The 25,292-nt window shown below is 44.0% G+C and overlaps 1 protein-coding gene across 1 annotated transcript in view; it reads left to right on the forward strand.

Moving 5' to 3' along the window:
• LOC147690097 (sodium/potassium/calcium exchanger 4-like) overlaps positions 1-25,292 on the forward strand; it is a 609,516-nt gene that overhangs the window by 550,836 nt on the left and 33,388 nt on the right. The window contains exon 13 of the mRNA XM_086936639.1: positions 14,180-14,346. Within this exon, the coding sequence (XP_086792765.1) occupies positions 14,180-14,346 (167 nt within the window). The remainder of the gene's footprint in view (positions 1-14,179; positions 14,347-25,292) is intronic.

Raw genomic sequence — 25,292 nt, forward strand, 5'->3', positions numbered from 1 at the left:
CCCGGGGACACTCTCCGGTACGCGCACCCTGAGTGCCCCACGGGGAAAAACAGTGTAACATGGGGCCAGGCCCATGTGAAAGGTATTTACAGATACGTCAGTATTTCAGACGTATCTGTAAGCGCAAAAGTGATGCATTGCTAGAGTGTGTCACAAAAATGATGCAACTCCAGCAATGCATCCTTTCACATGGGGCAAGTCCTATGTGAAAGGGCCTGCATCAGTCTTACGCCTGCTGTGAGGCAGGCCCAAGATTTTGACACAACGGCGTCCTAAAAGTGACGCAGTGAAATCTCATAGATTTCACTGCGTCACCTCTTCGACCCTTTCTTGCGTCAATACGCCCCTTTTGCATATATTACACCTGACGTAGGTATAATGTGGCACAGGGGTTTACAAAGTGACGCATCTACCTAGATGCGTCACTTTGTAAATATGACTGAATAAGGTGTATTTTTTACAGCACTGGTGCGTCACAAAAAGTGACGCACCGGTGGCGTAAAAGTGACGTATGGCCTCATAAATGAGGCCTTCAGTCTTCTACTCATGCGTCATATTTAATTTATGACGCATTATGTTGCAAGTACTTACAGATACGTCAGTATTTCAGACGTATCTGTAAGCGCAAAAGTGATGCATTGCTAGAGTGTGTCACAAAAATGATGCAACTCCAGCAATGCATCTTTTCTTACCCTTCCACACCCCCGTTCCTTTTCTACATTTTCTTTGAATATCCACATTCCCCATGTTCACTCTCCTTCTCCTCACTCTCCTTCCCCACACTCACCTTCTTTCAGTCCCCCTACTTCACTTCCTTTCTCCTCTCATACCTTTCTGTGCTTTCTTACTCATTTTCCTCTCCTTTATCAATGCACTCCACTTCACTTACTCTTTTTCATTTTTTTAAGAACATAGCTCTTTGATGCGAATTGGAGGTAGTTCTGAAAAGAACTTTTTTTTTCTTCTTTTTTCTTTTTTTAGAACAAAAACAAAAACAGGGAATGGAAACTGCTCAACAGGAGCAAAAAACAAAACAAATTTAGGGCTGGGAACGGCAGCGATGGTTCTCCAATGCTCGAACCATGAGCAGAACACTTTGTTCCCCATAGCAAAGTAGCTGATCACAGTCTCTGCATTTAAGGATGCCTTTGTTAAAAGCAGGCTGAATATTCGGAACCAGCTCTTGCGATCACCCCCTCACCAATGTTGTTGGTCCTCCGGTTGATGTAGAGGCCCCATCACTGGGTACCTCTCGTGCCAGAGCCCTGACACTTTCCCGGGCAAAATTCTGGGGGTGCCTCCTCTCCACATGGCGAATCATTGTGGAGTTCCCAAATGAATATTTCTTAGTGGGGTCACCCCGTGACAGGACTGTGTGACAAATCCTGCACTCCACTTTTGGAGCATTTACTTTCTTCTGGTCATCAGGAATTGAAAAAAACTTCCAATTAAAGTGTTCTTTTACTTTCGGCTGAGGAACCTCTTCATCAAGGAATTCATTGGAGTCATCTTCACTGCTGGATGGTCTGGCAGCCATGATAATCCAAGATATCCAACAAAGAACCGAGAGCAAAAAGGCAGGTCTTGCAGTCACAAAAGTGAAAGAAGAAGTGAAGGAAATGGGTGGGAATTTCATTCTTTGTAAAAAAAACTGTTAGCAACCAATGAAAAGAGTTATTTTAAGGTCACATGACTTGACGCGCTTACGCTGCGAGCACCGAAGCGCTTCCGGGGGCGCTTACGCGGCGCGAACGTAGGCGCTTCCGGGGGCGCATACACGGCGCGAACATAGGCGCTTCCGGGGGCGCTTACGCGGCGCGCCTAAGTGACGTTTCGATAGTTTCACGGAAATGCAAAATCATTTTCATTTCGTAAATCAAAAATACTGCTTTTATAAGTATGGTACTAAATGTCTTGCGTTATTATTTACTTTTCATACATATTTTTTTACACGAATGCAGAAAAAGCGCTCTGGGTGTGCTCTCCGGAGAGCTTACCAGTGCGCGCACCCAGAGCGCCTACTAAATTCTTCATCCAGACACTTATACATCCACTCATTCCTCAATATGTAAAACATATTTAAACTTTACAGAAACACACAGACACTGGATGTTGTCATCAGTGATGTCATTTGAGATGTCATCAGTGATGTCATCAGTGATGTCACTGACCATGTCATGAATGATGTAATATGAATGATGTAATATTTGACATCATCAGCAGTGGATTGCGGGCGCGCGAGTTATAGTGAGTCCAACTAACTATAACGTGGGAATTTCAGTGGTTTTGTATGAGTAAAATGTCCAGCTAACTATAACTGGTGTTAAACCTATGGTTTTTTCAGTGAATTTCAAAGGTTTTTTAAATGCTAATTCCTAACTATAACGATTGTGAAACCTCTGGTTTTTTCAGTGAATATATATATATATATATATATATATATATATATATATATATATATATATATAGATGACCTAGCCAAACATAACAGGATGGAGCCAAAATTATGCTATTCCAGCCATCAGCCTATTCAGTGAGGAAGCTCTTGTTAGACTCTAAATACATAACACACAACATAGCTGATCTTGCAGTTGGAGTGAGTGGGCGTGGTACCACAGATTAACGAAGCTTTCATCAGAAATAGCAAGGCTCAGAAATACATTTCTTGGTAGTGTCACGTTGAATTAGAGCAAAACAAGCAAAGTGCACTGAAATTCAGCACAGATGGGATGCAGAGTTAAGTACGAGGCTGTAACAAAGTACTACACATTTGAAGGTTTGCAAAATGGCCAAGTACGTTATTGCTTGCTGCAGAGTTAAAATCACCAATTGGAATCAAAAATTAGCTAGCATTCGCGCCAAGAATTTTCAATTCTATTAAGGACACGGAGGCGAGGATTATGCTTCTCTTTCTTATATTTGCCACTCACAGCAGCCAATGAAAAACGTTTTGTATGCAAATAAAACTACATTTCCCATGATGCTTGTACATACATCACATCCTGTATAGCCCCATAAGAGCTGCTGTATCCTGTGTCTCCTCCTCTTTCTTTGCTCGAACATATACAGTCCACACATTAATAAATCTAGTCCATTTCACGGAATATGAGTCTCAATAAACATCCTTCAACATGGAGAACCAACATTAATAAATCCAGTCCTTTTCACGGAATATGAGTCTCAATAAACATCCTTCAACATGGAGAACCATTGTCAACTGGAAAGATCACGTCTTCTAAGCCAGAAGAACACCTGTTCCTTCTTCTTTACTCGAAGCTGAAAGGAATGAGAGGAAAAAACCCGTAACTTCTGCTGATACAGAATATCAAGTACATGCGGGTGGGTAATTATTACCAATACTGTAATAAACCGGGTGGGATAATCCGTGTCCTTAATAGAATTGAAAATTCTTGGCGCGAATGCTAGCTAATTTTTGATTCTATTACAGGACCGGAGGCTTCGGATTATGCTAGTTCAACGCTTATCAACACAATTACAGTCTTAAATCTCCCACCGGTACATACTATACTGCTTAAATAGAGTCTTAGAAACCCCATCAGAAGAATTAAAACTTGCACAACATTGTGAAGTAGCAAACAAGAATGATAAGTATTGTACTTGAGCAAACTGCGTCTCACAATAGGTTCTAACACCCTTTTTTGGCACAAGGCCCTCAACCATCGGCTGCAATAGCCTCGTACTCACATATAACATGTCAATAATCATCAACGATCGTATGAACATATACGTGAAAACCTCAGATATTAAATCTGAGAATCATCGTTGTAGGCCATGAGGCATGTGAAAAAACACCCATAAAGTGCATTATCTCGACTTCATGTGAACAGGCCCTGACCACACGCAGTTCAGACCTTGCTGACAGATTAACTTCCTAGATTACATACTGTACCTGTAAAACGCGGGCTTGCTTCGCCATAGTAACACCCGAAGGTGAAATGGCTCGTAACACAGCCTGACAATATTCAATGTCCAGTCGAAATACTATTATATGTCTAGTAATAAAAGGAATCACGAGAATTAATCCAGTTTGGAATATTTACGCCACCAAAAATAATTCAAAAGAAAAAATTTTACTCAAGTTCAGCAACCTGCACTGAACATAGAATGAGTCGCAGAAAACTGTCAAAAAGGACGCTATAAGGTGAACGTTACCGAAGTCCTCGTACATTATTGGTAAATAATTCCCAAGTAAAGAAATCAGTCATTACACAGCCGCCCAATGGCCTACATATCAACAAAGCGACCCTCTAACGCCGAAACGTCTGTCTGGAATGGAAGGACGTAGAAACACGAAAAGAACGGCCTCAGCGCGTTCAGAAAAATAAATCCAGGAAAGTAATGTAGATACCAGAAAGTAATGCAGATACTAGAAATCTGATCGTAAATAAAGCAAAGTCGGTACCCCTTAGGGAAAACTGTACTTACCACATCGCCATGTGTCAAACCCAGACCCGTGCTTACTAAACGGCAACGATGAATCTGCGGACTGAACCTCCCTGGAGAGCCATAAAGGCATCAGCCGTGATCTACATGAGTGCTACTTCATGAGAAAAGGGAAAATTGTAAGGTAAAGCAGGAAACCGGGCCGGCCTCCGCCGACCCAAGGGGCATTGGGATTTCAAAATAGGAGTCCACCCTGCACTTAAGTTGCGACCAGTTGCCGGAAATACCAGGAAAACCGGGTGGAACAATCCTTCACTGTCATGTAGGCTAAGGAGGTATACCGCAACAACCCAAATATGAAAGGTTCGGCAGAATGGCCGGAGTCCTGGAAGCAGTCCACTAAGAAGATGACCTATATGCCCATATCCGTTGATCGTTCCCGCAGTCGAGATATTGCGCATGCTGAACAGTAAGCCTCCAGAGGCGTGCACGATAAAGAGCCCGACGAACTGAAGGATCGGAAAAACTGTTCGAATGACGGTGCCCAACTTACCACTACCGTGGCACACACACAAAGGGAAACTCGTGCACCGAGACCATCGGAAAGTCATCCTCGCATTGTAGAATGGGTCGTACGACCACTGAGTCGCGTGGGATTGAGATAAACCAGTAACCTAAACTAAGAGCCCCATTGCCTGAAGGTTATGACCGGGCTATTCCAGCACATCAAGCTGATGTCCGGGAGAGGGAGGCCAAGGCCTGATAAGATAGACCAATCATACATATATGTATCTAATTCACTTGAGAGGTAAAACAACACGGTATTCGGAGGGTACTAGGGAGCCGAGGGCTTGGATAACCTATACCTCGCATCAACCCTTAGAACCGCCACCGGAACAACTGCCAACGTAGGGAAGGAGATAACCTGACTCTCCTGAACGCTATAGGCCCGAAGCTGCAGAAAACGATGGAAAAAATAATTAGTAAATAGACCAAAAACAAACTCATGCTTAAAGAATTGTGGTAGCAGAACGAAGTGGGCGTCAATCAAGCCCTGTCACCCTGAGTTAGGTAACGTCATACACGAGGCCCTGTTGATCACACAGGAACTGGAAGAACCTGGATATCAACATAATTAGTTCAGGAGGCTCTTGCGCTCCTATCGATAGTTGTCATCCTCCAATATATAAATATATATATATATATATATGTATTCCAACATCATCCCCAAGGGACATCCGTATACAATATATATGGTAGTGCAAAGCACAGCTCAACGGAGGAGTCAAGGGGGAGCCAACCCTGTGCACACTAAAACAGAGAAATGAATAATGTATCAGCTCCTCAGCAAAGCTGTAGTCATTATACCAGCCCAAAGGGCGTCGGAGTCTTAGTAAAATACAAGGAGCGTGTGCGCACTCCGAGGGCCAGCCTATTGTTAAGCCTGGAGGCTACCAGGAAATCTGCTCAGGTAAAGCAGGAGGCACTGAGACCTCAAACACAGCAAACAGGGGACGCCTGCGACGTGTGTAGGCCAATGTGCTCAAAATTAAGCCCAAAATTGTGCCCAAGAGGGTTACGCACACCGGAGCGTTATGACTCCATAACCGCACTCGGCTACTAGGGAAAGCCTTTGGCGGAGAAAGCGCGAGACCGCGCAATAATTCAAACAACCCATGGAAGTGACAGGAAACTTGTGCAATGTGGAAACAGCATAGTTGGAACCTAATCTAGGAGCAAAAATTCTAGACACAAACCAGTTATCCATTCCATCATGGCGCAAGGCTATCGCCGCATTTCAGCTCCAGAGGGAGTGTTTGGTTCAGTTTGCGGCCGAGGCCAGGCCGTCCATGAGGATCAATGTCACCGGCATAAGCAGAGCGACCTCTCCACTCCCGCAGGAGCGATGTGTAAGTTGTTTCTTTGGGTGAAACCAAAAAGATACCAAGCGCACTCCAGTATAACTAATAAAAACAGACACCAGGAGAGTATGAAACTTAAATGTAGGCAGAACACGAATACATAAATTATAAATATTAATCACCATTTGATAATCGGAAAAAACATTGTCTGGAGAGCCTGGGATCGAACCCTGCACCACAGGAGAAGAGGCAACAGCCGTGCCCCGGGGCCACTTAAAGTGTTTACAGTTCCTCTGAAATAATGGCCTATAAAGTATTTACAGTTCCTCTGAAATAATGGCGCCTATAAAGTGTTAACAGTTCCCCTGAAATAATGGCGCCTAGCCAGTATCGAACCGGGGACCTTTGGGGCGCCAGTTTTCTCACGTAACCGTTAAGCCAAAGCTTAATGAACCAATATTCGTGAAGCTGATGAGGTCTGAAGACCCTGAAATGGGGAGCGAGGCTATCGAGGGCAGCGCGGCATGTGAATATCAGCGGGAGAATAAGTAAGCCTGATAAGGCCCCGCAAAGTTAAACATCTGAAATAACAGCCTCCTGTCTGAAATAAAGGTGCAACTTAACACCGCCGCGCTCTCAGTCCCAGAAGGAGCCAATGAAAGGCGACGCGCCTGCCTGTTGCATAAGCGAGCCATGACGCCGGCGGCATACCGCGGCCAGCAGGGACTGAAGCTGCGCCCGAACGGGCCAACTGAGCACACCACGTGGAGACTCAGCTGCGGGAGAGGGCGCCACACCCGTACGCCGCTCCCCGCGAGAAAAACTCGACTATGCCCGCAGACCATCGGGGGACTTGGAACTTGGCCGGAGAGGCCGCACTGGTAATCCCGCAAAGCTTTCACTCAGTACGCCGCTCCCAGCGGGAGCCGCTCCGTCCCATTAAGCAGAAGACCAATCAATGGCGCCCGCGGGCGCTGACTCCAGAGAAGTACGGCAATCTTAGCCAAGGCAACAAATAAATAAATACTCTTAGTACAAAGGCCTCTTCTTGCCACAAGCATCAAACATAGCGCGATATAAGCGCAAAGCATTAACATAGCATTAAAACACTGGTAATATCAAGAAAGATAATCCAACAGTCAATTAAGACATAAGTCACAGCAAAATGTTCGGAGCACTTAACTGTCTGCGTGAGCAGCAAAGAAAGAGGAGGAGACACAGGATACAGCAGCTCTTATGGGGCTATACAGGATGTGATGTATGTACAAGCATCATGGGAAATGTAGTTTTATTTGCATACAAAACGTTTTTCATTGGCTGCTGTGAGTGGCAAATATAAGAAAGAGAAGCATAATCCGAAGCCTCCGGTCCTGTAATAGAATTCCAGCAAGGCTGACCCAGCCTTCAATTTTATGAGGTATGTGAACTGGGTGCCTTTAAAATGGGTAATAGTAGCATCTGTTATTTAGAAGGCTCAGAAAAGGCAGAAGTTTGATATGCATCCCTGCATAAAAAAACACGCTATTGTAATAAGGTAATATAAAATCGCAGCCTGCCTTAGACTAAATTAAGTGGTAAAAAATTAAGAAACCTAGATATAAGTGCAGGAAAAATCGACAAATATCTAAAAAGTGGCTCTGTGGTGCGGTAAAATATTTCAAGTGTAAAGGGTTGGGGTTCTTAAATGGGTAGGGAGAAATAACACGTAAATAAAATACTGTACACCATGTGAAGGTTACATTTAAAGAAGCTTTGGAAGTGCTTTCCAAATGTAAAATGGAGTCATTATTTTCTCTTTTAGACAGTGTCTCGAAATCACATTTTGTTGCTATAGTTTGCAGTATTCTGTTTGCCCTTTAAAGTGAGCAGGTCTTTTGTTCAATTCCCCTTTCCTTTTGGTAATGTCCACTGGTTACACTGAAGGTAGGTAAGGCCTGATGTTGGCCCAGTGTCTTTCCTCGATTCTCTTCTCTTCTTCCTTGACCTTGTCGCAGACAGAAAGAGGCTAACGTGCCGTACAGTTAGTGCCATCTGACACAATGAAACATGGATATGTGCTTCTGTATTTTCATATGTGCCAATGCCAACTGTACTAGCACCCCCCTAGTTGCAGTGGTTACTAGTTAACTATGCAAGCTTTGTTCCTTTCACGATTGACCAAACGTGTCTTCAGGTAAAACACACATGAGTGTACACACGCACCGCAGTTACTGCATAGTGTTTTGGGACTGCATCAAAAATTCACTTACTTTTGCATTAGTCTCCACAAACATTCGTTGCTGTGCATGTCTTTGTATAAGTGTGCAAAGATGCGTGATCCTGTGCACACACCTTTTCTGCACACACAGGGGGTCTGAGCACGGTGCAATATTCTTCGATGGGTCGCAGACTACACTCCGGGGAGTGCATGGCTGGAAGGGTGGTGTACTTGCTGTGAGCCTATGTGAGAAGCATGTGTCAGTGACCAGAGCGGTGCACTTGCTGTGTCTTGAGTTGTAGCACTTAGCAGTGTGGTGGAAGGAGTAGTGAGAAATAGGAGGGCTCAGATATAATTGGGTGCCTGCTTTAGTTTAGCCTATAGGTCTCGTATTGAATTTATGGTGATCACAGAAGTTTTATTCCGATCAGTATTTGGTTCATCCTCGTTGGTAAGCAACTTTGTGGGTCTGAAAGGTGAGTAGGCAGGTCAGGGAGAGAAAAGAGATCTGCATGAGTGGTCTGTGCTACAGCTATGCCTTACGGAGCGAATACGGAATTCCAGCTTGAATTATGGTGAGGGATGGAAACATGACCTCAAGGTACCAGCCATATGTCACAGGTCTTTTTATGCATGGCCTCTTTGGCACTGAGTGGTTTAGCTTGGGTAGATTGATGGCAGCTTCCTGACAGTTTCAGTCTGTTACTGTAATAGCCATCAAACCGGTTAACGTGCTTCTTTTAGAGCCACCTGGAAGGTACAAGTGTCGCCCAGCTTTCAGGGATTATAGTTGACAGTGGTAGATTGCAACTGTGGTACGTCCAGTGGCATTTGAGTGACTGTTGGCTAGGCTGTGCTAACTACTTCCAGGAACAATAGTGTCTGATTGAAATGATTGTGGGACTTTCTGGACACCTTTTCTGACTATGGGTGTTGTTCATTTTTTATGCTACAGAACCTAATTTTTTTGCATCGTCGTTTCATGATCTCTTGCTGAATGTGAGACGGCATTTCATATGTTCTATCTTGCCTGGGAAGGAGTTCCATAGCTTTGCTATCTGTACTGAGAGTGTAGTTCCACGATGGTCCTTTCCTGGTGGGAAGGAATGAAGAGCTACGGTGCTAATCTTGAGCATGGTGTCATTTTTGGGGCTTTCAATGTAATTTCATCAGTAGATGATGCTTTTCTCCGGGATGCCTCTGTGGATGAGGCAAAGTGCCCTAAAAAAGGCGAGCGTCTGGCTGTTTGCAAGCAGTCTAATGCTTGCAGCACTGGTGTTATGTCTTCCCTTGGTGGCTATGGACTCCACAAGTTAGATGGATTCTACAGAAAACCTACAATAAAATTGAGGTTTCTGTATTGTTAGAACTTAGAACACCTAGAACCCAGAGAATAACACACAGTCAGACAGCGCTCTTCTCGGACATCCAAGACGATGCACAAAAACAAGCTGCCACACGCTTGTCTGCTTCACATGTGATCCTGTAAGTCACCTAGGAATAGCTGTGAAGATGTCCTAGAATACAGTGTGCTGGCTGAGATCCTAGGTATAGAAGTCAGCTCATACAGGGGCTAGTGGGCTGTTTGTCCCTCTGGGTCTCAGCGGCATGCAGGCCAGTGCGCTCCTCTCTTTGGCTAGCAGCTCCTCTTTGGCTCCTATGATTTCACTTTTGATAGCTATACCTTTCTTCTTACTTTGATGATACTCACATCTGAGCTCATGCTGCTGCACTGAAACAACAGATCACCAGCTTCACCGCCTTGCAGATGCACTTGAGACATTGAGGATTGGTGAGACCTTACGGGGCCTGACGAGAACTCAACACGCAGGTTCTCCAAGATGGAAGGAAATGGAAGGAAATTCTAAAGAACAGCCACATGACTTCCCAACCATCGTAGGTGACACTTTTCTAGGCAGCACCAGGTCCAGAAATGTTGGAACTATCATTTGCTCACAGATCACATTGTTCTCAGCGATAAACTGTATCCAGCTATCGCTGCCATTTTCCTAAACTATGACAATATTGTTCTCATTTCCCCCAGTTTTTCCTATACATGTTTTCAGCACGCACATGTGCTCCTGACTATGTAGCTGTTATTTCAATGGCATCCAATATGTCTATGCTCCACAATGCTGTGTGTGCTCTCTTTCTGACTGCAGAAGAGTAAAGCCTGTGAAGTGGTCTTGAATCGCTGTCTCTGCAACCCAAAACTGCATGTATTAATGTGGGTCTTTTATACATGGGTGTGTGTTCTTGGTCTCAAATACCTGGTTGTCTCTGCTATAAGTTTCTCTTACAGACAGGTCTTTGGGAGACAGCATAGTGGAGAGAGTTCTGTACCCGGGGGTTATGGGAAAAGGCAGGCACAGTCTAGTTGACTTGGCTTGCTTGGGCTACATTCAGTACAGAATGTATATATTTATTGAGTTTTATATAGCGCTGGCTAGACCCGGAGGTATCAGAGCGCTTTACATGAGGTAGAAACATTTTTTCAGAACATGGTTACAATGTTACATTAGTTACTGGAGCTTAGTTGCATGAATTACATGAGTGCAAAAGCATAGCATAAACATGAGGAAAAAATAGGCAAGGGGAGAGAAGAATAGGGGAGAGATGGAAGGAATAGGGGAGGTAGAGGAGAATAATGGAGGGAAGAGGAGGAGAGGGTATTGGAGGCACAGCGGGGAGACAAGGAAAAACAGTGTCTGACGTCCGGCTGGGTAGGTGATGGCCGAGGGGTGAACCAGAACCAAACTCCTCTATAGCTGCATGGGTCAGCTCCACCGGTCAATTACCAAAGGTTGCTCGGGCACCGCATTACATACAGAAAGGTTATAGTTTCAGCCCAGGGGGGCATAATCCAGAAAGTTCCAACGAGTGCGCCGGTCACGGTGAACGGTGCTGTGCTCCCAGCGGTAATGGGGTAATAACCCAGGCCTCCGCTGTGTGAGACTCCCTTGTCTCTGAGACTCCAGGGCATACATCCTGGATCCCTCCCCAACAAGTGGTGAAGGAGTGCTTTGGAAAAGGGCCCACTCATGGTGGCCATTGTTAGAAAATTGGTGTGTCAGATGTCCCCAGAGGCGGCTATTTAACCTAATTTCGCTTCAATAGATCGGACTAGCTGGTTCGGCCATTTTGATTCTTACTGAAGACCTCTTTTTTTCTGATCTAGGGGTGTTGGTAGAAATTCCATTATTTGTTTCTGCTTCAGGGGTGAAGACATCTTTCTATTTTGCTTCAATAGATCAGATTATCTGTCTCGGCCATTTTGATTACTAGTAGAAAGCAAAATGAGACGCTGCTAAAGAATACTAAGCACAAATATCAGAAATAGTTGTTATGAGCATTCCAGCGTGCAGTCTCACAGTGGAAGGTGAAAGCTCTCCCAGTGCAACTTGAGTGGACGACATCTTAGGGTCAGGCAGCTTGAAAAACTAGTGCAGCTTGAGCATTAAGAACATGGTAGGCTGCAGTTGAGATGGAGTACCTTGGTGAAGAGAAGAGAAGTCAAAAGGCATTTCAGTAGCGGGCACTCACAAAAGCACTTTGTTACATTGCTGCTTGAGTGGATGCCATCTTAGGGTCAGGCAGCTGAACACTATTGAGTGGCTAAGCATTAAGAACATAAAGCAGGCTGCAGCTGAAATAGAATACCTTAGTGAAGCGAAGAGAAGTCATATGGCATAACAATAGCGGGCAGTCAGGAAAACACTCAGTTACATTGCTGCTTTAAATGTAAATGTAATTGTAGAAATTGTTCTTCAATCCCTCAGAGGGAACACGAGCGGCAGTTGTGCTTCTACCATGACTCGGTAGGATGATGAAGGCACTCACATGTCCAGCGCTCCGTGAGCCCAATGCTCCGATCACATTCGATGCCTGAAACTCAGGGTGGCACGGACCCTCGAGCCGGCAGCGGCTCCTGTGTTCTCAGGAGCAGGAGAGGGCGGGCTCTCCTTCTCCTGCCCAGGAATCAGCGCCCCAACAAGCTGGGTGCGGTAAGCGGCAGAGAGGAGAGTCACCCAGTGGCCTTGGCAACAGCAACAGCCCAGACTCAAAAATAGCGGTCGGTCTCTGAAACCCTGGGTGGCACGGACCCAGAAGCCGGCAGCGGCTCAGTGGTCTCGGTAGCAGGGCTGGTGGGAGGTGGGAAGCTCTCCCTTTTCTGCCCAGGGATCACCGCCACAATAAGCCTGGAGCGAACAAGAAGGAGAGTCACCTTATGACTCGGCAACAGCATCAGCCAGACTCTGGAGGTTCTGACTCTTCTCACAAGTCTGCGGCAATACCCAGGGAGCAACTTCATCGCAGAAAAGCCACTCAAGGAAGCCCTATGCAGGTTCAAAAACGGAGCGTCACGTTGCAGATGATACACCAGATGCTGGGATGTCGAGCAGAAGGGTGGATGGGGGGATATACAGGGATATTAACACAACAGTGATCCCCAGCCCTGGAGCTTCTCAGATGAGCTCCACAACGGCAGACATTTCTTTGACATTTGACACTTGACCATGTAGCCCAAGGGTATATAGTCTGACATGTTGGATCTGCATGGGGGGAGGGTGTTTAAAAGGAAATTAGCAGACAGGTAAATAGGCCTTATTGTCAACGTTTGAAGGTTCTGTATTTTGGGAGGGTAGGGAAGGTAGGTGATAAGATGTATAATGAGATTTTAGTTTTGTAAGGCTTTTGGCCATATACGTTTTATATAATGCGCACCTGTTTCAACAAAGCAGCCTTTTTAAACATAACAAGACTCAGTGGTATGTGAGTGCTTCCTTTTTACCCAAGAGATCTTGTTAGTTTCAGACTCACCAACTGACTCACAGTAGCTGTATAAGAATGTGGTGGCCCTTACATATCGATGAGACAAATCTCTAGGGCTACCTGCCTGGAATCTTGAAGGCAGTGTCCATGTAGTTCCTTTGGAGAAGGAGCCTATAGTCTATCAATGTACTCTCTCCTTACCAAGGGTTCAACAGGGCTGTACCAGTGCTAAGATGTCTTTAGCCCTTAGCACTTTAAGACAATGCTCACACAATCAGCGGAGTTGAGTTGCTCGTCATTGACTGTGGAGAGGCTCACATTCTAAGTTGTTATTGTCACAAAATGTATTAAGCCTTCACCGGCTACAGTTTAGGACTCAGCTGGATACGTTTTTTTGCAATTACTACAGTAACATGTCTTCATATAGGATTAACAGTAGCATGAATACCCCTCCCTTTTGCGGACTCAATGCTTATTATGTTCTGATTCGAGTAGTTACTGACTGCTACTGAATCTGTTGCAATGTATGTGTTTTTTGGCCATTAGACTATGCATGCCCAGCAGAAAATGCACATAGATCTTTACTGGCTAAATATTAGAATTGACTGACACCAATAGACATATCAGGCACCAGTTACCACCAGTTCCATTATGCAACTGGAATCAATTGGAACTTTCTTGTTAGCAGTTTAATGTATGCTATACAATGATCATGCTTACAACTGCATCTAGAAGGCATTGGGGATATCTGTAGTCCCAAATACAATTATTCATGAAACCCTTTTGATATAGTTTGATAGATCACATGCTAAAATCCTCGTTGATGGATTTGGTTCACCATTAAAAGCATGCATGGCTGATGTGTAAGTTCAGCTGAAGGATGCTGTTGGGCATATAAATACATATGTATACACTTATGATTTCTCTTCTCCTCTTTCTTTAGTATCCTGCACGAATAGGTGTAAATGGGCTTTCTCCTGGCCGTTGATATGCATCCTATACTTCAGTATCCCCAACTGCAGCAAACCTCGCTGGGAGAATATGTTCATGCTGACATTCATGATGTCTACACTGTGGATTGCTATCTTTTCTTACGTCATGGTGTGGATGGTAAGTGGCATATATCAAAAAATGGTACTGAAATGTGTGAGCCATTGGTTATGTTTACTCGCTTCTTCAAGCAAGATAACGTGCATGTTGAATGTATGTTTTATTGCTGTAAGCTGAGGGCGGTAATGGCTGTTATTTGCACGCCCTTCAATTACTGGCCTGAGTCAAATACAGGGTTGTATAACTGGGGTAGTTTGCAGCTATTAATTCTCGCATTATAAGCTTTTTTACATTCTGTGTCAATCCCGGCATTCTCTGGAGTAAGACAATTATCTCCTATATTTCAGCTTCTTCTTTAAAAACACTACATTGTTATTTAGAATTACTTTGATGACAGATGGTGTTATTCAGAGTTTTGCGAATGCTGGGCATCCACCAAAAAGTGTGGAAGTCCCATTCAAAATACTAAAAGTGCAATGTTGTCGATTACACAATATGGCAGACTAGACATCTGCCAAATTGTTCTCACAAAACAAAGAGGAGGACATTGCTGTCTGCTTCATTAATTGCCTGTTCTTCACAAGCTGCATTGAGGAGAAGAAGATACCCAAAGTGATTTTGAGCTAAGAACCCCTGAAATGTGTTAAGGCTCATCATTTTATTTTTTGGTGCTTACAGTTAACAACAGTAATTCAGGTAACATTTCACCGACCCCATATCTTTGAACCCATGGGGCACATGCATCAAGGTACTTTGCAATCGTTTGTGCCTTACATGTGCACCATTTTTTGTTAGGGGTGCCTCAGGGGGGCCTTTGGCCCCCAGGCACCCTTGCCTTTGCATTACCCAACTAGCGGTTACCAATTAGGTAATCACAATTTAGGCAATGCAAGACCATTCCATAGGAAAGAACGTAGTTGCAATAGGAAATAGTGATTCCCTAATTGCATTTGCAATTCTTGCAATTAGAGAATCGCTATTTGCAGCCTGTTTTTATGCATTGGATTTTGTGATTATCAAATAGCGATTTCTTAAAAATCGCTATTTGGTAATCGCAAAATGTAACTTTCATGCATGTGCCCCCATATGTATAATAAGAAGGAAATACCTATTCCAACAATGCAAGATCCATTATAACTATATTCAAGTCCATATATAGCTGCAGTCAACAATAAAAATATGAATTATACATATTCTTGTTACACAGGCTACCCCAAGGATGCCCAGTAGAGGATTCTGTTTGGATTAGACTCGCCGGAAGCCTCTCAAAGTGTATCGTCATTGTGCCCCAGCGACACCGGAGGGAAGTCACAGAGTGGAGGTGGGAGCTGCTGTAATGGGAGTTCCACACCTGTCGTGAGTCCGACAGGCTATGATAGGGTGTGGTGATCAGTCCAAGTGGAAGGACTGTCCTGCGGATCCTCGAGTGTAGCCAGCAATTCCTTCCAATCTGATGCTATTGATCTCTTCCTCAGCCCTTTCACCTCTTCACACCATGACACCTTAGCTTCGGCTGTACCCCACTTCGATGTCACCACCCGCCAGCATGCTACCCCCAGGAGTGCAGTAGCCTTCCAGTTCATAGCTATTATTCTGCACACAAGCAACAATGCCAACTCTATGAAGCGGGTTGTGGTCCCCCTATTCTTTCTCTGCCTGGAAAGGCCTTAAACATAGCCAGTCATACAGTCAAATTCATTGCGACCTGTCATGGTGGGCAATGTATTTGTGGCTTCTGTCCAAAGGTTGCAGGCCAACCAGCACCTCCAAAACATGTGGAACAGGTCCTCTCCAGCAATCTGGTAGCGTGGGCAGGCCGATGAAACTTCGGGATAGTTTTTTATGAAGCATGCTGGGGTGAGGTACACCCTATGCAGAATATTGTGTTGGAAATATTGGGAGCAGGCGTTATGGGAGCCCATTCCTTCGAGGTTAATGCATGTCCAATGTCTCCGTCTCAGGCCTGTTAAAGACAGTCTATGGGTCCTGTAGCATGTGAGTGTGCGCTTTGGTCAGCCACGTAATCAGCCAGCTGCCTTTGCCCATCATGTGCATGATGTGTACCACCGGACGCAGGTTAGGTTCCAAGTCCACTATACCCCAGTCTCCCCATCTCTTCCACCAGTCTCCTATAGCCTAGGAAGTTGCCCACCGGGAGGCCGAAGTTGTCCATCTGTTGATCGAAGAGGATGAGGGTCAGATCCAGGAACAGGTCACCCAGTATGCTGACGCCCTCTGCCTCTCATTGTTTCATACCCCCCTAGACAATCTGTTCTCTGAATGTTTGGATGGATGAATAAACATCTGCCTTTCAGCAACAAGATACCCTTTGTGGTGTACCCACTGCTTTACAAATACACATTATGTTGTGTTTATGAGCTCAAGTAGATTCCATGGGCATATTGGGCAATATCTGTCATGAGGTGTAAGGCTCTCGTAAAGCTGCCATGTGCCACCTGCAGCAGGCCGTTTGCAGGCGGTGGTGGCTTTGTCCCATGTAGAAATATTTCCCTCACCAGCTACAGCGCCCTCTCACCAGGGATATGGCCTAGTTCCTCCACCTGTCTCTCAACCTGCTATCGGGTGGGCCACTGCAGCTGTTCTGTTAAATAGTAATGTTCAAAGTTTGGGGTACCAAGACATCCCCGCACCACTGCAGCTATGGTAGCCAAGATCTTGTCAAGCTTTGCATCTGTTGGTTCCAGTGGGATGCTCGCCGTCAACATGTCAGCCTGTGCCAGAACACACAGGCACCACCCCCAGTGTCCAGAGTTCCCAGGTGGTGAGATTCTTTGGTCCCCCATTGCCCCATGCACTGCGTGGACCAATTGGATATGTGCAAGCTTAGTCCTGGGGCTAGGTGGCATCATACATGGACAGTTGAGGCTTTGGGTAGGGTGGTTATCCGCGGAAGAAAGACAGAGTTTTGTACAGTCCAGCCTCTACAGTGAAGGACCCACTATGTTTTCTCTCAGAGGTCACTGCTGTGAGCTCTATGGGACCTGCTGCTCCATCCAGGCAATATTGCACAAGTTCCCCATCACCTGGGGGTGAGTGGGGCACAAGCAGTCCTGCCAAGGGAAATGCGAACCTTGCGAGGATGGGGACAGTTTATGCTAGGAGTTTGTTCAGTTGAATCCCTGGAATTAGTGTGTGGGGGCCTGTCCCCCCACATCTCATTTCAAAGCACCAACTGGCGGGGGAATAGGCCACTGATGCGAGGAGCGGTGGGGAGGGCTGCAGTGGCCTGGTAACACATGCTGCTTCCCCGGGGTTGTGCAGGGTAGAGGGATCACTGCGTCCAATTCCAGTACATCACAGCCCTGCACAGCTGAGTCCAGGGGTCCACAGTCGTGACACTGAGCCATACCTTATTCCACCCCATGCTGCCACCAGTTGGGCTCTCCTGTAGCATGCGCTGCTCCTCGGCAGCCAGGTGGCCACGGTGGCAGACCTGCAGCATTCGTTCTCCCAGGGCCGCAGCCCCCTTCCGCATTCCTCACGTGGGCAGTAAGCCACACCTTCTGTCTCTCGCAATCGTGGCAGGTCCTGCAGCCCACTTGATGTGCCCAGAGCCTCCTGTCATTGTCCCCCATCTGCTAGAGGATGCCTGGTGGGGGCTCAGTGCCGGTGCTCCCCCAGATGGGTCCAGATCAGTTTAAGGCCTGGGCGACTCAAAAGGACGTACTAAAGATGACAACAACATCCTTACCACAGGGCAGGAGTAACACGGCGGCAAAACCTCCACACACAATAAAAAATAAATTTAATATCTCAAAAGGTAGCAGGAGTGTTAACAAGATTGGAAGCCTACCAAAAAAAGCAGCAAGAAATATTGTCAGTAATTGATGTCTGTCGAGCTCAGAGACTCATGACTACCATGAGTGGAGCATCATTATATCTGGAAATATTAACATAAACACTGACACATCCTTAATAACAATACAATATTGATGGATGTTTTTCTGGAAAACCAAGCATTGCTTTAAGGGGGACACACAAACATGAAGGGCTGTCTTTGTCCTTTTTTTAAAGACCATTGTCTTACAATCATCCATCATTTTATCAAAAGAAAACACATTTCAGTTATAGGGGAGAAAATACTCGCTGAATTGTGATAGTACATGTGTGATATACATCATCAGTTGTAAATGCCTACTGGCTTATATTGGGAACACTATTTGTCCACTGAAATTTAGGATCCAACAATAATATATATATATATATATATATATATATATATATATATATATATATATATATATATATATATATATATAGGTATATATGTATATATATATATATATATGTATATATATATATATATATATATATATATATATATATATATATATATATATAGGTATATATATATATATATATACATATATAGGTATATATATATATATATATATATATATATATATATATATATAGGTATATATATATATATAGGTATATATATATATATATATATATATATATATATAGGTATATATATATATATATATATATATATATATATATATATATATATATATATATATATATATATATATATATATATATATATATATATATATATATATATTAACCATGTAAAAGAAGAAGACATGGAGAAGGTTTCGAATTGAAGATTTGGAAAAGAGAAAGCCAATGAACATTAAAGCTGGGCACTGTAAAATGTGGTCTCAATAAACAGGTAGAAATTCTCCTTTGGCTGCTCTAAAAATACCTTCTCTACCAAGAAATATCTACTGCTCATTTTCAACATGTTTACATTCCGTATAGTTTCCCAACTTTCTCTTAGTATCCAAACGTCAATTGTATGTAGATTCAGATGTTCTAATATACTGCTGTTCAAATCCTTTGTATCACAGAATCTGGAAGCCTCCTACCTGCCAAAATTAATAAGATGTTCTATAGAATAGCTGCAATTTAAAATATTGCTCTAAAACCTGTAAAGAGGTGAAGTCTTATTAATTTTGCAGTTAGGAGGCTCAGATCTTTGGCCGTCAGAGTAGCTGCACATGTTTATATGTCCTCACTCTGGCAGTCCACGCCCTGAAAATATCCCATCACCCCCTGCTGCGCCCCACAATACAGTCTCTTCGTCTCCTCAGTCCCCAGGCCCCTTATCACCTGTCAGCCATTTATGGGGGAGAAGTATTAATCAATGGGTTTACTAGCCCGCTGGCCCTCACAGGGGTGAAAACTCTTCCCTGTCCAGGATGTTGCAGCACTTTGGCCTCAAAGCTGTGCTCCAACAGACCACATTATGCCTAATGAACAAAAATTCCATTGAACAACACAATTAAAAAAAAGAAAATTGTCTGGACTCTCTTTCTGGTGAGTGGCACAAATGTAAAATTTGCCTTTTTCGTGACAGGACCCATTGGTATTCAGTCTGCAAGTTTTCGTGGCTTCCCGAAAAGCAACAAATGACATTCTGAATCCTGAATAGGGTGGACAATCTGATGTCTATTGACCGATGGGCAATTATCTCACTAGTCGTCCATCAATGATTTCCTTCAGTGGAGCCAGCAGAGTCTACACTGAAGGAAACATGATGGTTCAAGTCCCATAGCCTTTAATTCTGGATAAGTTATATAAATCTGGCAGTTGTGAAACGCGGACCAGCGGAGACTCAACGACTCGGAGGGGTGCAGCGTACTATGATTGCACTGGCTGCAGGCGCAGCACATGTGGCGCCGGAAGGGGCGTGAGAGGAGCTGAGTGTTGGGTAGGAGGTATTATTTGACCCGTCTAATAAGAACAGATTGAAGGAGAAATTATTGGCCCGCTATTACATTTTGCTTTGTTTTCTGATATTGAGGAACACTAGTGTGATCCATTTCTTTTGGCCCGGGATTTGCATATTTGCTGCGTTTAGAATCACCTTTTACCTGCCAGATTTACTTCCGGATATGGAGAACGTAAAGAAGAGGGTATTCTGAACTTTTAGGGCCGCAAGCTACCTACACGCAGCTTTAGGATTCATGTCTCGACCTGCCTGACTTACTTCCGGAAAGTGGGATCTTGTCTTGTAGACGATATTTCGTAATATTTTGAGCCGGGATGATTTATTAGACTTCGGAATCTGCCCCTTCCACGTAACTTATTGTAGGAGGCTACACAAACTGTTTTCCAGTCATGGCCGGACCGACTTGGATGTCTATGCTTTGAAAAAGTCTTAGTAAAAGACGAAACACATTTTGGCTATCGTGTGCTGGGAACATTTTAAAGAGTCGTTTTACACAGCGTGAATAAAGACTGCTGAACAGCTAGAATAATGTTTTGTCTTGATACCTGATTCTGATTAATGATGCTGTTCACTTTTGAGTATAGGGATATATATTACAGGCCCCATGAATTGTGAGTTTTATGGTTTATGACTTATATGTGACTTAAAGGAGTGCAGCTGAAGTCTCAACTTTTGGTATACTACCAATAAGTCGATTAACATATGTTTATAAACATTGATAAAGAAATATAATTTAGTTGAGATGTGGTCAAGTACTACAATTTCAAAAAAAATCTTTAGGAAAATGAATTGTAATAATATCAAAAGAATACATAATGGTGGATTTAATGATGTTGCAAGATTACAAATGGTTGACATTTCTAGTGTTCAGTTAATCAAACCCTAAACACTGACACCTAAATGCATGCATGCACCCTATTATAAGAATCACATTTATACCATTGAGATTTTATTGTGCTCCCTGAAAAGCAGTTTCTTCAAATTGGAATGGACCACATTCACCTGCACATTGGCGTCTGTGTAATTTAAGAGACAAGAGTTTGAAACATATACTAAATATCTACATAGGATTATAAGGCTTATGAGAAATCTATTTGAGATTTGTTTTTAAGGATATGAGTGCAAGGTACATAAAAAATGTTTGAGTACTGACTCTAATATTAATTGTCTATGAAGAGATGTTTTAAAGCATGGACAAAGTGAGCTCTGGCCCAGGACCCTAGACTTTTATGAGGCCCCCTGATTTATCTGGCTCTGTCCTTCACAAAGTCCTGTCCTGATGACCTTCAATGATTTTTAAACATAGATTGTTTTAAATTCCATTTTCCTGTACCACAGTATGTGGGTTGCAGTTTCAAACATTTTGCTGACAAATGTTGTGTTTCTCTTTCAGCACCATGCAACATCCATAAAAAGTTCCCTTTATGAGAAATGGCAGTGGGTCGCAGAGATTATTAGTAACAATATTTGTGAGCTGCTGCTGTATTACCATATTAAAAACACACATCACTATCCCTGAATATTACTAGATGAAAACACATTTGGAATTTGGACCAGTCTGCCTGTGAAGTTCAGTGACCTGGCCTCAGAGAGCATGAGAAATATGAAATTGTATCATAAATTCAATGTTGTTCTGAACAGGGGCCCCAGAAAAGGCTTGGCCCAGGGCCCCCGAAATCCTTAGGATATGTCCATGTGTATATGCATTGTTACTTTGTATGGACCTAGAAACCTAACATTGCCTGCCTTAGAAGTAGGTCCCTGAACAAAATGTTGAGCCCCAGTTACCAAAACAACAAAAAGAGATGAGTTGGCTGACCCATCATACTCTAGGGTTCTACAAATATGATCACTGAGGGATGTACTGATGGGCTCTGGACAAGACCACATGCCTTATCAATGGGATTGCTGATGAATTTGTAATTCATACACACATTAAGTATGGTACTGAATTTGTTGTATATATAGTTATATGTAAATGCAATCATATATATGTACAAAGCATGGTTAGAGCTCTGAGGGGTGGAGTTGGTGAACATATGAGGGCATTTAAATCAGGAGATATAAAATACCCCATAGCGGTTCGTGCCATAGAGTGTAAGGCACAGCGATAACACAGAAGTTTCCAATTCTTTGGTATTGATCATGTGGCCAGGGACCCCTGAGGTGGAAATAGATAATTGAACTTACGTCAGTGTGAAGCCACAAGGATTATGACATTGTGAGCAGTTGAAAGAGGATTAAATGTGGATCATGAGCTTCAGTATTTTTTGGGGGACTGAAATATTGCTCTCACTGCAATCTGACAGGTGTGTCATTGCCTCTCCATCAATGTAATCCTGGATGTATCTTTAGTCGTGCTGGTTTGACAATTTTAGGGGGGTTTTATTTGTGCCTTGCATATTGTGGTCTGCAGTGTGAGGGTCTATACGGTGGTTGTGAGATCAGATGTTCAGCCGATGAGGTGCTACCCAAGTATCAGCTTTGAGCTAATTTGCTCCTATTAATACTAATGATGATACTCATACACCAACTATATGGCGGATATGAAATCAGATGGCTGGCCAATAAGTCAAATACAGGGTTGTATAACTGGGGTAGTTTGCAGCTATTAATTCTCGCATTATAAGCTTTTTTACATTCTGTGTCAATCCCGGCATTCTCTGGAGTAAGACAATTATCTCCTATATTTCAGCTTCTTCTTTAAAAACACTACATTGTTATTTAGAATTACTTTGATGACAGATGGTGTTATTCAGAGTTTTGCGAATGCTGGGCATCCACCAAAAAGTGTGGAAGTCCCATTCAAAATACTAAAAGTGCAATGTTGTCGATTACACAATATGGCAGACTAGACATCTGCCAAATTGTTCTCACAAAACAAAGAGGAGGACATTGCTGTCTGCTTCATTAATTGCCTGTTCTTCACAAGCTGCATTGAGGAGAAGAAGATACCCAAAGTGATTTTGAGCTAAGAACCCCTGAAATGTGTTAAGGCTCATCATTTTATTTTTTGGTGCTTACAGTTAACAACAGTAATTCAGGTAACATTTCACCGACCCCATATCTTTGAACCCATGGGGCACATGCATCAAGGTACTTTGCAATCGTTTGTGCCTTACATGTGCACCATTTTTTGTTAGGGGTGCCTCAGGGGGGCCTTTGGCCCCCAGGCACCCTTGCCTTTGCATTACCCAACTAGCGGTTACCAATTAGGTAATCACAATTTAGGCAATGCAAGACCATTCCATAGGAAAGAACGTAGTTGCAATAGGAAATAGTGATTCCCTAATTGCATTTGCAATTCTTGCAATTAGAGAATCGCTATTTGCAGCCTGTTTTTATGCATTGGATTTTGTGATTATCAAATAGCGATTTCTTAAAAATCGCTATTTGGTAATCGCAAAATGTAACTTTCATGCATGTGCCCCCATATGTATAATAAGAAGGAAATACCTATTCCAACAATGCAAGATCCATTATAACTATATTCAAGTCCATATATAGCTGCAGTCAACAATAAAAATATGAATTATACATATTCTTGTTACACAGGCTACCCCAAGGATGCCCAGTAGAGGATTCTGTTTGGATTAGACTCGCCGGAAGCCTCTCAAAGTGTATCGTCATTGTGCCCCAGCGACACCGGAGGGAAGTCACAGAGTGGAGGTGGGAGCTGCTGTAATGGGAGTTCCACACCTGTCGTGAGTCCGACAGGCTATGATAGGGTGTGGTGATCAGTCCAAGTGGAAGGACTGTCCTGCGGATCCTCGAGTGTAGCCAGCAATTCCTTCCAATCTGATGCTATTGATCTCTTCCTCAGCCCTTTCACCTCTTCACACCATGACACCTTAGCTTCGGCTGTACCCCACTTCGATGTCACCACCCGCCAGCATGCTACCCCCAGGAGTGCAGTAGCCTTCCAGTTCATAGCTATTATTCTGCACACAAGCAACAATGCCAACTCTATGAAGCGGGTTGTGGTCCCCCTATTCTTTCTCTGCCTGGAAAGGCCTTAAACATAGCCAGTCATACAGTCAAATTCATTGCGACCTGTCATGGTGGGCAATGTATTTGTGGCTTCTGTCCAAAGGTTGCAGGCCAACCAGCACCTCCAAAACATGTGGAACAGGTCCTCTCCAGCAATCTGGTAGCATGGGCAGGCCGATGAAACTTCGGGATAGTTTTTTATGAAGCATGCTGGGGTGAGGTACACCCTATGCAGAATATTGTGTTGGAAATATTGGGAGCAGGCGTTATGGGAGCCCATTCCTTCGAGGTTAATGCATGTCCAATGTCTCCGTCTCAGGCCTGTTAAAGACAGTCTATGGGTCCTGTAGCATGTGAGTGTGCGCTTTGGTCAGCCACGTAATCAGCCAGCTGCCTTTGCCCATCATGTGCATGATGTGTACCACCGGACGCAGGTTAGGTTCCAAGTCCACTATACCCCAGTCTCCCCATCTCTTCCACCAGTCTCCTATAGCCTAGGAAGTTGCCCACCGGGAGGCCGAAGTTGTCCATCTGTTGATCGAAGAGGATGAGGGTCAGATCCAGGAACAGGTCACCCAGTATGCTGACGCCCTCTGCCTCTCATTGTTTCATACCCCCCTAGACAATCTGTTCTCTGAATGTTTGGATGGATGAATAAACATCTGCCTTTCAGCAACAAGATACCCTTTGTGGTGTACCCACTGCTTTACAAATACACATTATGTTGTGTTTATGAGCTCAAGTAGATTCCATGGGCATATTGGGCAATATCTGTCATGAGGTGTAAGGCTCTCGTAAAGCTGCCATGTGCCACCTGCAGCAGGCCGTTTGCAGGCGGTGGTGGCTTTGTCCCATGTAGAAATATTTCCCTCACCAGCTACAGCGCCCTCTCACCAGGGATATGGCCTAGTTCCTCCACCTGTCTCTCAACCTGCTATCGGGTGGGCCACTGCAGCTGTTCTGTTAAATAGTAATGTTCAAAGTTTGGGGTACCAAGACATCCCCGCACCACTGCAGCTATGGTAGCCAAGATCTTGTCAAGCTTTGCATCTGTTGGTTCCAGTGGGATGCTCGCCGTCAACATGTCAGCCTGTGCCTGAACACACAGGCACCACCCCCAGTGTCCAGAGTTCCCAGGTGGTGAGATTCTTTGGTCCCCCATTGCCCCATGCACTGCGTGGACCAATTGGATATGTGCAAGCTTAGTCCTGGGGCTAGGTGGCATCATACATGGACAGTTGAGGCTTTGGGT

Source organism: Lissotriton vulgaris, chromosome 9, assembly GCF_964263255.1.
Source record: "Lissotriton vulgaris chromosome 9, aLisVul1.2, whole genome shotgun sequence".
Taxonomy (NCBI): domain Eukaryota; kingdom Metazoa; phylum Chordata; class Amphibia; order Caudata; family Salamandridae; genus Lissotriton; species Lissotriton vulgaris.